The 14253-nt window shown below is 39.1% G+C and overlaps 1 protein-coding gene across 1 annotated transcript in view; it reads left to right on the forward strand.

The window, feature by feature from the left end:
* LOC131962034 (collectin-12-like) overlaps positions 1-13349 on the forward strand; it is a 45173-nt gene extending 31824 nt beyond the window's left edge. Inside the window, exons 4-10 of the mRNA XM_059326983.1 lie at positions 5608-5694; positions 5774-6817; positions 7274-7771; positions 7860-7996; positions 8752-8861; positions 11428-11573; positions 12470-13349. Of these exons, the coding sequence (XP_059182966.1) occupies positions 5608-5694; positions 5774-6817; positions 7274-7771; positions 7860-7996; positions 8752-8861; positions 11428-11573; positions 12470-12489 (2042 nt within the window). The 3' untranslated portion in view covers positions 12490-13349. The remainder of the gene's footprint in view (positions 1-5607; positions 5695-5773; positions 6818-7273; positions 7772-7859; positions 7997-8751; positions 8862-11427; positions 11574-12469) is intronic.
* The last annotated feature ends 904 nt before the right edge of the window (positions 13350-14253 follow it).

Here is a 14253-nt window from a genome sequence, read left to right on the forward strand (position 1 = left end):
CATTCACCTCCACTATGTTGGGGAGAAGCCAGAAAAAACATATTTCATTGTGATTTTGGTGAACAGACCCTTAAAGTCTCAGCCCTGTCCTCTCTCCTGTCCTCACAACCTTCTCTCAGTTTATTTTACCAACACCCAAAAAGCTCACTCCTCCAGGGAGGGTCTTCAGGCTGTGTGGAGTTAAACTTCCTGGTTGGCTTCTTTTCTTTTTCTTAAACATTTTTTCCAGGTCGAGGAACGGCCCCTCCGTCTTTCGGAGAATTGAACTCTGAGTGTTCCTGTTGTAATTGTGCTAAACACTCCAGCATGCGACTGCGTGTGTCCCCCCCTCCTTATTTTGTTTAACATGCTCAGGGGTTATCTGTGAGTGCATTAACAATGATGTCCCCTCGCTCTCTGAGCTCAGCCGGCCCTGCTTGCTCCACGGTGCATGTTTTCATGCAGGCCTAATTGATCCCAGATGAGCAGAGAGTGAACTCAGTGCAACTCCAGCAGAACCCACTGAAATTGGGTTTTTACTGGCACCGAAGCACGGCTCTGTCAGGGGAACCACAGCTCAGCTTAAACACACTCCCAGCTCCAGATGGTTATGCAGTGAGACCCAGACTGCTCTATGCACTTAACATGTGTTCTTCTCTCTGTCCTCCATCGCTGACCCACACACACGTCCTCTGTGTGACTCTTTTGTTTTGATGCAGTTTAACCTTAGGGGTTTGGCAGCGAGGCAGTGATCTGTGTCTTCCCTCCTGCAGCCTGTTGTCTTGACTGACACGACCAAAAGCAATATGAGGTCATTCTCTGGACTCTGGAAGGACTTAAAGTCCCATTAGTTTTCATCAAAGAGTGAGAAAACTGACTGGAAGAGGACAGAATCTGTGCATTTTTTTACTTTTATTGTCAAACACCAACAGGTTTTAAATATGAACACTATTTTCCAGTTTATAGCTTTCAAAAGAGAGCTTGAAACATCTCTCTCTGCTCTCTGCAGGCACTTTTTAAATGCATTTTTATATGATCCCATGCATTTTATGCATTCGTTTTACACTTTTATGTGATAATGCTTGCATTATCTTTTCAAAATACAATTTGACCTTCTGTTGGTGGGGTTGGGCTGTTTGGGTCCAAGCCGGTTTTATACTGGACTCAAACAAATGGAGCAACCTAAGATGAGATGACATGAGATGAGATGAGATATGACTTTATTTATCTCGCAGTGGGGAAATTTAGATGTCACAGCAGCTGAAGGTACAGGCACATATAGAAGACAGAATAAAGAATATAAAAAATAAGACATATACATAAATTTTGTACACATGGTATACATTATGTACATACATTTCTGCTATTTGGCATTTATTATCAATATATATTTTGTGTTTGTTTGTTTTCCTTAGAGTACTTTGCATATTTACAGATATTGCACATTGGAAAAAATATATTTTAGCATGTTAAATAGGTTTAATAGGTTGTTGCATGTAGTATTATGTGGAATTCATAGACAAGTTCTGTGAATATGTGTTCATCGGGACAGTAATACTTTAGTCAGTGGCTTCAGAGCCCAACACACACAACTGTAAAGTACTTATTAAGTTGCTTTGCTGCACTTTTTATTATCTATCTTTTTAACTTCCATTTAATAAATTGAATGGTTTTAATCTGTTTTTATGCCTATTCCATGTGAACCACTTGGTGCCTGTAATTTCTTTGTTCTAACTTACTGCTCTACAAATAAAGTTAATTATCATCATTATTATTATTATAAATGTTAGCATACTTTGTCACATCACATTTAAAAAGTTTTATCAGCAAAGTAAAACAAGATGTGAACACAGCGCACCTCGCTGTGAAACGTGTTTGTTGTTTCCTGCTTGTGGTCCCATGTGGTCCACACACTCACGCTCCGTCAGGTCGTCTTGTGAAGTCCTGACGTCACCTCCAGGCCTGCTGCTGCTTTATTATCTTCTGTGACTCTCTGTCACTAAACATTTCTTTTATAGATTTTTCTGAACAACTGTAATAAGTCCCAAGGGTGTTTTCACACCAGCACCCTTTAGTACAGGTCATTTGTTTATTTTATTTAACTTTTATTTAACCAGGAGACTCATTGGGATTAAAATGTTCTTTTTTTAAGAATGTCCTGGCCGAGACAGGCAGCATCATAAGTAAAAAATGTTGCAGACTGTGAGTAGATTTTACACCTTGTACAGATTTAAATAAACTATAAAAGCAAGCAGAGGCAATAACGGTAATTTTTAAATCATCCCCAGTGGAAATTATGCCCTTACCTTAATGGCAATTAGTTATGTTGAGAACACAGAGTTACTGACTTTCACTTTTTCCAGTTCAAGTAACCGAGGAGACATTTAGCACAACACTCTCAAAATAAATCATGTTCAAAATCATATGAAATTAAATTTGACCTTAAAAGTTTATCCTGTCTCTTCTGTCCTAACAGAGGAAGCACGGTGGCTCCTAGAAAATATTAAAAAAAACAAAAGCATGGAGTTTATAATGGAGTTGCTTCATATTTATTTTCACTTTCTCTGACTTTATATGTTTAAGGAAGCTGGATTTTACAAGACAACCTGGACAATCTTAAGCACCGCTCACACAAGAGCTGGAAAGAGTTCAAACTGGGTAGAAAACAGCTCATTTTTACAACACTTGGATCTACAGGGTTTCTGCCAAGATAATACTTTCCTCTGCAGCCCTGTTGCAATTTCAGCTCCTTTGCCTTCGTGTTTTATGGTTAATTTTGCCACAGTGTGATGCAATGAGTCTCCCTGGAGGCCAGTTCAGGAACAGAACATGTGGAAAAGGCCCAGAAACATGCGTATGTGGGAGTTTGCTTGTGTTGGTTTCAGTTTCCAGGCGAGTCCACGTGTGAGCGTCGGTGAAAGGAGCAATGTGGCATATATGTTCTGCAGCGTGCGGTTCGGCCTCAGCGTCAAAGTGTCTTTTGTGCTCTGCAGTGCTGAACTGTACGTTCTGTGGCTGGAAATGTGTCCCGTTTCCTGTCCAACAGAACAATTTCTCTAAGAATAATTTGGAAACCCGAGGATTTATTTTAAAATCTGTTTATTTATTACATGAGACAACTTAAGGTGCACTTCTAGGGCGAAACAAAAAACAGCTTTGACTACTGTGGTTAAACATTTCATTTTCCAATTTGAAGTTTCCCAAACATCTCAGTGTCTATTACTCAGGAGGATTTTTTCCACAACAGTAAAAGGTCCTTTCTACTTGCAGTCTGGAGAGCAAACAATCATTTTCTTTTGCTTTTGAAGTCTTAAATCTACGACAGCGTTTAAGGGCCAAGTACAAAAAAAAAATAAAGGGGTGTAATATTTCTAGAAAAAAGTGGCACATTTACGAGATTAAATCTACGAGAAGAAAAGTCGCAGATTTATAAGATTTAAAGTGGCAAATTTGCGACGGGCGGCGTCTGTGGTGTAATTCAGGTTCCTTGACAAATACAAAACACAATTTTTCCGACTTTTTTTCTCATAAATCTACTACTTTTTTCTTGTAGATTTGCAACTTTTTTCTTGAAATGTTACCCCTCCCACAGGTATATATCTATTTTTTTTCATACTTGAAAAACGTACCTAATACGCCGTCGTATAAGTGTAAAGGAATTGTGTGACGTTTTAAAAATCATGCTTATTTGCTCTTATTTGTCTGGTAAATATAAAGCTTAAGAGAGCCAGTGAGCTTAGGTTACATAAAAATGGGATACAGGGGTAAACAGCTAGCCTCGTTTTCTCCAAAGGTGAAGAAATATGCCTTCTAGCATGATAAAACCATAACATGTGGGGTTTTTTTCACTTTTGGTTGAAGAAACATCATTTTACATGCTAATTACTGAGTTTTTCCAGGTAGCAGAATCTGTTTGCTTTGGAAAAGAGCCAGGCGAGCTGTTTCTGCCTGTTTCCAGTCTTCATGCTAAGCTAGCTAGCTAGCGTCAAACAGACAGACATGAGAGTGGTGTCAGTTTTCTCATTTATCTCTCAGCAAGAATGCAATTCAGAAAATATTCCCCAAAATGTCAATTTCTTTGCTTTAACCCTTGCGTTGTGTTCAGGGACAAAAATGACCCACCACTATGTTGAACAGCAAGAAAACAGCCTAAATTATATTTTTCCTCAATGAAAATTGGTTGGTCTGTTACCTTGTGGTTGGGGGCAATGATTGAGTATTTTGTAGTTTTTGTTATTTCCTTATTGTACCATATAACTATAACGCCAGATCAGTTCAAGCTAGTCATTGTTTCACTTCAGTTTTTCTGAACTGTTAAGATGGAAAACCCTGACATTCCCAAAGTTATTGATGCATGAGAGTTTTTTTCTTTATGAAAAATAGGATGATTTTTTCATGTCCCCTGAGGACAAGGTGAGTATGCAGATTGTTAAGACTATACAAGGGTTAAAGTTACAGATTTCCGTTTCGTTCTTTTTGGCAGCACTTAAGCAGTAATTACAGGCGTGATTTAAAAAAAAAAATCACTTTCACTTGTTTTTGAAGTTTCATCGTCTGTGGTCATCACTCTTTTCTTTGTTTGTTTGGCCGTAGTAACTGTTTACTCACGACAAGAGTATACAGCTTCACACATAAGTGAGCTGAAGAACGTGTCTGTTGAGTTAGCTCTGCCACACAAACCATGTGGAAAAGGCATCACTATCTGTCTACTGTTTGTCGTCGCCACAGACACCCAGTTGGTAATACTGCGAATGCAAAAGCTTTCACCTTATTTAACATTAAACCTTACCTAACATTTCTTTAAATTAAAATGTTCAAGATTATTACTTCATATACAAGGGATATAAACTTGTTTCTTACTGTAATACCTCAGAATTAAAGCTTTTATTTGTGTTAATCGAGCCATGAACAAAAGGCTTTACCTGTGTCCTTATTTGGATGGACGGATGGATTTGAAGCAGCTCATCTTGTAACTGACCTGTTGTCCAAACTGCTGGGAGCGAACAGCTGGGATGCAGCTTCCCAGCAGAGGAGCCCGTGCAGCTCCCAGTTAGAGGAAGTGTCCCCCTTGGCGAGGCTGGTGGTACAAGTGGGCTGATTCCCTGAAATCCCAGACACATTCCAGAGGAAATGAACGCCGGTGTCGCCTGTGGGGGCGTGAAGAGCCTCTTTGCCACAGCGTCTGTCTCCTCTGGGCTGTCTTTGATCCGCCTGTTTACTGAAGACCCCCTCTAGGTCACTTCCTGTCCCGTAGGGCCCTCGCCAGTGTCTCCCTGTACAACTCCAACCCCTGCATCTATCATTGACCACCCACTCCATCCTTGCTGAATTTCTTCTGTCTCCATCTAACTGCCTACCTTTTTTTTTTTTTTTCACTCTAACTCCATAATCCACTCCTACCTTCTGTCACACTCTAAATCTGGCCTAACCCAAGAGATTATATTATGTTATTACATGCCTACAAGACATGTAGACACATCTCTTATAGTATCTGTCAGTGGTTTCCTCTCTGATCCCTTTTATATATGATGTCTGTGGTTGCAGGCAATTCTGCTCTCTTAATAAAGGACGGTGACGGGACGATTATGACACTAACCTTTGTCCTACCTGTCCCTGTTTTTCTTCCAGTGGTGCAAAGAGTCGACAACGTGTCCGAAGGCATCGCCAACTATGGAGGAAAGATAATGGCCGTTGAGACTGTTTTGAAAAAGATGGGTAAGTTTCTCGTAAAATAAAAGCTGCAGAGGGAGGCTGAAACATTTTTGTAACGTGTTGTACAAATCTCCGTCATCAGATGATCAAGCGGGAGAGAAGTCGGAGAATACCACCACAGAAATCCAGGCTTTTAAGAACAACATCTGGACTCTCCAGAGGCAGCTGTCTGCGGTGGAGGAACGCATCCACAGCGATCAAGTTAAGCTGAGTCAGCTGCAGAACATTGGCTCAGACATCCAGAACAGCCAGGGCTCCATTCAGGGGCTGCTGGATAGCAACACAGCCACCTTGCACTATGTGAACGGCACCCTGCAGTCCTACGGCGGCATGATCGGGGGTCTGCAGGACGACACGGCCATGCTGCAGAGAGAGCTCCAGCAGCAGGTGAAGCTCCAGCACCAGGCGCTGCTCAGCATCAGCAGCCTCAACTTCACCCAGGCCCAGCAGAGAGGCCTCATCGCCGTCCTGCAGCGATCTGTGGACGACACCAGCCAGGCCATCCAGAAAATGCGCAATGACTTTCAGAGTCTGGAGCAGAAGGCCCGGCAGACACGCTCCGACACCGACTGGCTTCGTATCAAGGTGGAGAACCTGCAGGGCATGGCGAGCAACACCTCGGCTCTCGCAAAAGCCAACAACGACAGCCTGGAGGAGGTGGGCTCGCAGCTCGCTTTTATGTCCAACCAGCTCCAGAACACCAGCAGCTTGACCGACGCTCACGACCAGACGCTGAGGGAGGTCCTGGACCGGCAGAGGGACTTCGGTAACCTCACGTCCACCAAGTTCGACCGACTGGAGGTGCGGCTGGATGAGTCGGAGCAGAGCATGGACCGCGTGACGGGCAACATCAGCTTCACCACGCAGCTCCTGGGCGCCATCAACCTCAACCTGAACGACCTGCGCACTTGTTCCGAGACCGTCGGCCGGCACTCGGACTTCTTGCTGAACCTCAACAACAGCGTGACGGACGTGAGGTCGGATGCAACCAGTCTGAGGACTCAGCAGGAAGAGCTGGCAGCACGTGTGGACAAGGAGGTCACCAACCTCTCCATCGTCATGGAGGAGATGAAGCTGGTGGACACCAAGCACTCACAGCTAATAACCAACTTCACTATTTTAACGGGTGAGAGATGTGTGTCTGCAGTGTGTTGCACCTTTGAGAAAATATATTGAATCTAATTAAAAAAAAACAAAGTCATGGAAAAAATGATTAGACCTATTGCTCATTTAAATGCTGGTACAATTAAAGGTACATTTGTTTGGACAAATATAATGATAACAACAAAAATAGCTCATAAGAGCTTAATTAATAGGTGATATCTAGCCATTTTCCATGGTTTTCTTGATAATGATTTTGGTTATTATTATAGAACATCTAAAACACATAATATTGTGCAGGAAAGTGGCAGCTATCTAACTGTTATTGACATGTGCATGAAAAAAACAATGTTTTTGCCTGGCCGTAGCCTTGGTATCAATCTACTCATCTAACTCTCAAGTCTTTCTAGAATGTGGCACTATTTAAAAGGAAATACTTCAAAGTTTGTTTCACCAGCTTACAGTATGTCTTGTTTTTCAGGTCCCCCTGGTCCCAGAGGGCCAAGAGGGGACAAAGGACCCCAGGGACCAGCTGGTCAGCCAGGCCAAAAAGGAGAGAAAGGGGAAAAGGGTGTTCCAGGGTTACGAGGAACTAAAGGCGAGCCGGGATTCCCAGGACAACCAGGTCTGCCAGGGTTGAAAGGCCTGCCCGGCGTACCTGGCAGCCCCGGATCCAAGGGCTCCCGAGGGTCTGGAGGAAGGGCCGGACCTCCTGGATCTAAGGGTGAGCCAGGTACTTCTGGTCTGCCTGGAAGAGACGGGCAACCTGGTCCTCAGGGGGCGCAGGGCCCACCGGGGATCAGAGGTGCAATGGGACCAGCTGGGGAGCAAGGACCAAGGGGGCTGCCGGGACCAGTGGGGCCTCCGGGGCCTCCAGGACTACCAGGACAACCAGGGATCCCAGTCCAAGCTCCATTAACTCCTCTGGGCCCCGTGTCTCTGCAGGATGAGGCAGTCGCTCCGACGCTGTGGGCCCCAGGTACCACGACTGTTACAATAAATATTTATGAGGTATATACGACCAAGTTTTGATAATAAATGAAGGTTTTTAACTATGTGTTTGACAGGATGCCCTCCTGAGTGGATAAACTACAGAGACAAGTGCTACTTCTTCTCCAAAGACCTGCACAGTTTCAACGACGCAAAGGCAACATGTGAATCAACGTCTGCTTCTCTGTTGATCATCAACGATGTGGAGGAACAGGTGACTGATTATGATCCACAAAAATCATTATGTTCTGGATAGGGATGGGCATTTAGAAGAAACCTGCCAACTCCATTATGTATAACGTTAACGATTAATTAATCGATTAATCGCTGCATCCATACATGGGCAAAATAAAAGATATACAGTACTATTCAAAAGCCTGTTTTGATAATGGACGCTTTTATTTTGAAAGGACAAAAAGAGACTTGATCCTGTTGATCGTAAAACTAAATAATGTGAGATTATTCTGTGAAGATAACAGTGTTTTATGTTTTAGCCCCCAAAGAGGCATGAGGTTAGTTTTTACAGTAATCTTCATATTTAAGTTTGTTTTGTGTTTCAATAAGTTTTGGATAAAATCAAACCTAGTTATTCATGCTAGCAAGGTTTGATACAGTAAGCTAGTTTTGCTCCAATTAATACTCTTGTATTTCTGTGTGTTTTATAATTGTTATTGCAGCTTCCAGTTTGCAAACTGAAGCTTTAACCAACTTAATTCTCAGCTCATTGACTTATTGACGTACAGCAGCAGAACTGTGTTTCAGTTCAGTGATACTGATACGCAGTCAGAGATAACATTAACATTAAAAAATACACGGATCGATTAAAAATTCCACATGATCGACCAAATTCTTAACGACCATCAATCGATCATCGATTAATTATTCCCATCCCTAGTTCAAGAAAGAAAGGCTGTCTTTGATCCGTAATATGTGAGGTAATGTCTCTGTCCTGCCCTCATGTGACCTCAGAAATGGCTGAAGAAGCAGACCTTTGGAAAGGGTTACTTCTGGATGGGTCTGACCGACAGGCAGGAGGAGAACGTTTGGCGCTGGCTCGATGGGACTGAACCTGCTTTCACGTCAGTATTAACATTATTTAAGTTACTTTTATTTGTGACAAACATTTTCTGCATTCAACATCCACAAATACATTACAAAATTCTTATTTATTAGGAGTGTAGCTAATAAAACATCCCACCTATTAAGCGCTTGTATGATAAAACCTCTTCTGAAACAAAATTTAAGGAAATTTAGGAGAAGTAAAAATGTTTTTTTCCCCCGAAATACTCTTATTTTGTTTATTTATTTATCTCAAATTAAAACCTCACATTTCTATTTCCATGTTGTATAATTACGTTATAAAGACTTGAAAAGATGTATTATTCTGTGAAAGTATCAAACTAGAGATGACTGTATGAACTTCGGCTGAAATGTGATCCCAAATAATGAAAAATAAATTGAAAATACCTCCATCACAGGGAACATCTTATCCTGTATGAAAGTAGGTGTTTCTCGGATTAATATTCTGTTTCAGAGCTCTGCAAAAAAACTGCCTTCCAATAATAATAACAAGCGCCAGGTTTTCACGCCAAATAAACACACAGAGTCTTGTGAAAATCTCAACTTTCTGACATTCTCTGATTGCTTTACAATGCAAAGCTCCTCTCTTCTCTCCCTTCTGCCCGTTCAAACAGAACAAAATACTTCACGTTCAATAAACCTTTATTTATTCAGGCTGCTCCACCAGTTCACTTTCTTACAACAAAAACCTTTTAACCAGTTTTTCCCAAACTTTATCCTTAAAGGACCTTTTCGATCAGTGAGTAAACTGACATATTTTATGGATATTTTATCATATATTCAATACATAACAGTAACAGTGCAGAACAACTGATAAAGTTTACACTTAACCCAAATAGTAAAAGCAATAATTGCAGTAATATGTTGATGTCAGAGATGAGTTTTCCTTTTGTTTTTTCCTTTAAATTAATACAATTCTCTGTATGTATTATGTATTTTCTTGTATTTTTTTAACAGTAATTAATTCTTAATAGGTTTCTTTTTTGACAAATTCAATGTTTTCCTTGTGCTGACGCTTTGCCATTGTGCTTTTAGCTCTTTAATTGCTTTAACTGTTCTTTTCTGAATCCTGAATTACAAAAGTACAAAAGTATCATCATCAAAATGTACTCAAAGTATCAAAAGTAAAAGTACTTATTATGCAGAATGGCCCAACCTCAGATTGTTTTATATATTCTAAATATAATTATTATATTATTTGTAATGATGCATTTATCTAAGTAGCATTTTATTGTTATTGCATGTTATTATGAAGTTTAATTTTTTAAAAAGTCTAATCACTTTAAATTTATCATAATTTTTTGTTAAATTTTCACCTGAAAAGTAACTAAATGTAAATGGACCTTTGCAACCACTCAAAGACTGCTTTACACTACAGACTGCGCTCATTCACCCTTTCACACACACATTCATACTGGTGGCGGAGGCTACCCTAAACAGTGCCACCCGCCATCATTGGGAATTCATTCACACACACCGATGAACACAGCACATCGGGAGCAATTTGGGGTTCAGTGTCTTGCTCAAGGACACTTCGACATGTAGGCTGCGATGGTCAGGGATCGAACAACCGACCCTTTGGTTGGGGGCCAACCAACTCTCCCAACTGAGCCACAACCGCCCTATGTAGTGGAGTAAAAATTACTATATTTGCCTCAAAATGTAGTGGAGAAGAAGTATAAAGTTACATATGTGGAAAAACTCAAGAAAAGTACAAGTACCTCAAAATTGTACTTAGGTACAGTACTTGAGTAAATGTACTTCGTTATGGACAAGGCTGTTTAACAGAGAGGGAAGAAGCTGTGATTATAGCTCTTTAAGGTTATATCTTAAATAATAATTTAAAAAAAAATTGAATATACAGAAAGTATTAAATAAAATGCTGAGACACAGGCAAAGTTATTTTAACACCAATTTAAATCAAGACGGCACTGTAAAACTTTGGCGGCCCCTAGTGGAGGTGGGGAAACATTGCTTTAGCAAAACAATAAAGCTTCCCAAACTGCACCTAAATTCATCAAACTAGTATAGAATGAAACCTGAACAGCAGTATTACATAAAAGCCTCAAAGATCTACACTTGTGGTCTCAATAAAAAAATGTACACTTTGCAAAGAAATCATGTGATCCAACTTAACTCTCATGTTGTGTTGTGGGTCAAATTTGATTAGTATTTTTTCACAAAAAGATTTTTTTTTTTAAATTTAAAATACAATTTCAAAACTTATATATATTAATATTAATATATTATTAATATGTATATTATATGTAGGTCTTTCCAATGTACATAAACAAAGTTTTAACTTGCATTTTTTTTTAATGAAAAACGAGAGCTGTGAGAGGTAAAGAACACCATTGCACTAAATATTGATTGATATTTTAGTTTCAGACACTTTTGGATAATTAAACATGTACCAGGTCAAATTGACCCACAAACATTATTGCTGTTCCTGAGAAACAAACATAACAGGAGGGTAAAACTCCTTATGCAGTTTGTTTAATTTCAGACTATTAGAGGAAAAGCTGTGAGTGTAATGTGTGATCGCCCCCTGTTGTTTGCCTGCAGGAAGTGGAAGCCTGGTCAGCCTGATAACTGGGGCCATGGACATGAGATGGGAGAAGACTGTGCGGGTCTCATCCACGAGGGGCTGTGGAACGATTTCTTCTGTGAAGATCTCATAAGCTACATCTGTGAGAAGGAAATGGAGACATGTACGTCTTTTGTTGTCTTATTTTTCCTTTTCAAATGTCACTCTACTTTAACCCCTGTGCCTAACCTTAAAGAAGTTGCTCTGATGTCCTTGGAGGACAAAAACATCATAAAATTGTATTATTATTATTATTATTGTTTTTCCATTTTTCCATTTGTTTTTTATTTAATCTCTTAACCTGCTCAGCCCTGATAATAACAAGTTTAGTTAGTTTATTACTAAAAATAATATATTAAAATAAATATTTAATCTTTTAATTGTCTATTTCTTTATCAATCAGTGTTGTGATCAAAAATATTTTCTGTTTACTAAATGCTTGGAATTTATTAAAAAAATGTTTACATTCTGGGATATGTCAGACATTGATTTTGGTTTATTTTCTTATTATTATTTTCTCTTTATAGATATTGGTTACAGTCTGAGATATATGAAACAACATTGATTTAGATTTTTTTCTTATTTTATTTTAATAGATTTTTGCATTTTGTTTTGCATCTTTATATAGATTTTTGCATTTTTATTTGTCTATAACAAAGCAGTGATAACACTAGAATAAATGTGGAAAATGGTATGTATTTATCTTTTCTACATACTGAAAACGTAAACCAAATGTTTTCCCCTTTGTAGTTTCCCAATGTAAAGCTTAATATTATAGAAAGCATGATTTTAATGCTGTGGTTGTGGATTTTAATGGGTTTCAATGGGGACATTTTCATCCTTAAGAGTCTGATTGTCTGTATTTTGGCTACACAGTTTACTACAGACTTATTATAGGAGCTGAAGTTGAACTTCTAAAATCCAAAAATTCAAAGAAAAGAACAAAACCCTTGCCAAAATATGTACCGTATATATAACACAGTATGATCTCCTGATGTCATTCTGCATGTTTCTCTGCAGTGAGCTCGCCTGGATCGTAGCGACGTACGTCCCTGAACGGGAGCTTGCAGGGAGCAGCTAGACTTGGCCCATGTGGCACTGGTCCACCGACACAGCACATGGAGAGTCCGCACGTACGGAGAGAGCAAAGAGACTTTTTTTGAAATGAGCCAGGGGCTGCAGCAGCGAAACGTCTCCTCGGTGCTGAAGAGACGTCTTTCTCCTCCAAAGTGAACCCAGTCCAACATCACCAGCAAGTGCAATACAGCGGGGCAATCACAATAGGAGGACTTTTATTTTTTAAAGTACCAAATCACCAATTGATTTATATATATATAAATATTTTTATAGCTATTTGAAATGCATTTTATAAAACTGTATTCCACGTGCAACTGAATATCTGAATGTATATTTCATTATGCAAGTTTTGTAGGATTTCTATGAGGCTAAGTGGACTTACCGTAGTGCTTTTCACAACATGTATTTGTCTTAAAATGATGCAAAATGATGCGCAAAAAAACATGACATGACGCTGATATGCTATCTTTGAGGAACCTGTTATCTAACCTCATGAATGTCTTTATAGCATTTTCATTTATAAGAGTAGAACCAAATGTATTTACACATAAATACAGGAAAGTGTCACAATCAGCTTGAGTTTAACTACAAGACTGCACGTTTACAGTTTAATACTCTGTGTATGATACAGCATTTTGTGATTATGAGATTTATTTTCACTATTACGGACGTACGTTATGAATCTGAATCTGTGGATCCTACCTACGAATATTAAATGTGCCATTTTCTGCACTCAGGTACTGTTTCCTGTTAAGAAAAAACACTTGAGTTTAAACAACACTACGAAAGATGAAGGAAACACTCACAAATAAATATGTAAAAACCCAACAAGATGTTTGTATTTGTAGGCTTATTTCTACGTATTTTATGCAGATCCAGATAAACTGATTTGATACCTGTGGAAACGCATTTCAAGCAATAAAAGAAGAAATAAGACATATGGAGAAACAAAAAGGTCCTGTAAGTCATTATGAGATGCTTTCTCAAAATAATGAGTTAGTATCTCTGAATAATGACAAAATATCTCAAAATATTGAAGAATGTTGTCAAAATAATCTCAAAATATCTCAAAATTGGAGTCTCAAAATAATGACAACAATGCCGTAATATCTCAAAAATAGCGAGAAACTGTCAAAAAAGGAAGTTGGGTAAATTCGCCTTTGACTGCTGGTACTATATCAGTATCATTCAAAACAATCTGACTTTGCTGTGATTTAATTCTAATAAATCATAAAGATTAAAAAAGTGTGCAGAAATATGTACAATATGATGCTGATATGTAAACTTCCTGCTTTGGCATTTCTGTCTGCAGGACTACAAGCAAACAACTTTTAAAACGCTTGTTTTCTGAATGGAGTTCTGCATCAATCAGAGCTATGCAATGCAGGAGAAAATAGGCTTTCACAGCACAAAATCAACTTTCTATGTGAAATGTGAAGGCTTGATTTCGCTGCAATTGTCATCGTTGTATATAATTGTATAAAAACAATTGTCTCACCCCTGGTGTGAGCACACCATAATGTAAATTTCCTCTCATTGTGTGTATGGGAAGCAACTTTTTTGCTGCACAAACGAGAAACAAGCTGAACAATTAGGATGGACAGGAGTTTAAATGAATTGGTCGCATGCAATGGGCACAAAAGACATTATTTTGACAAATTAAGTTATTATTTCAAGAATATTTCTCATCTCATCTCTCATCTTGAGATATTATGTCATTATTTGAG

This window comes from Centropristis striata, chromosome 23 (genome assembly GCF_030273125.1).
Source record: "Centropristis striata isolate RG_2023a ecotype Rhode Island chromosome 23, C.striata_1.0, whole genome shotgun sequence".
In the NCBI taxonomy this organism is placed as follows: domain Eukaryota; kingdom Metazoa; phylum Chordata; class Actinopteri; order Perciformes; family Serranidae; genus Centropristis; species Centropristis striata.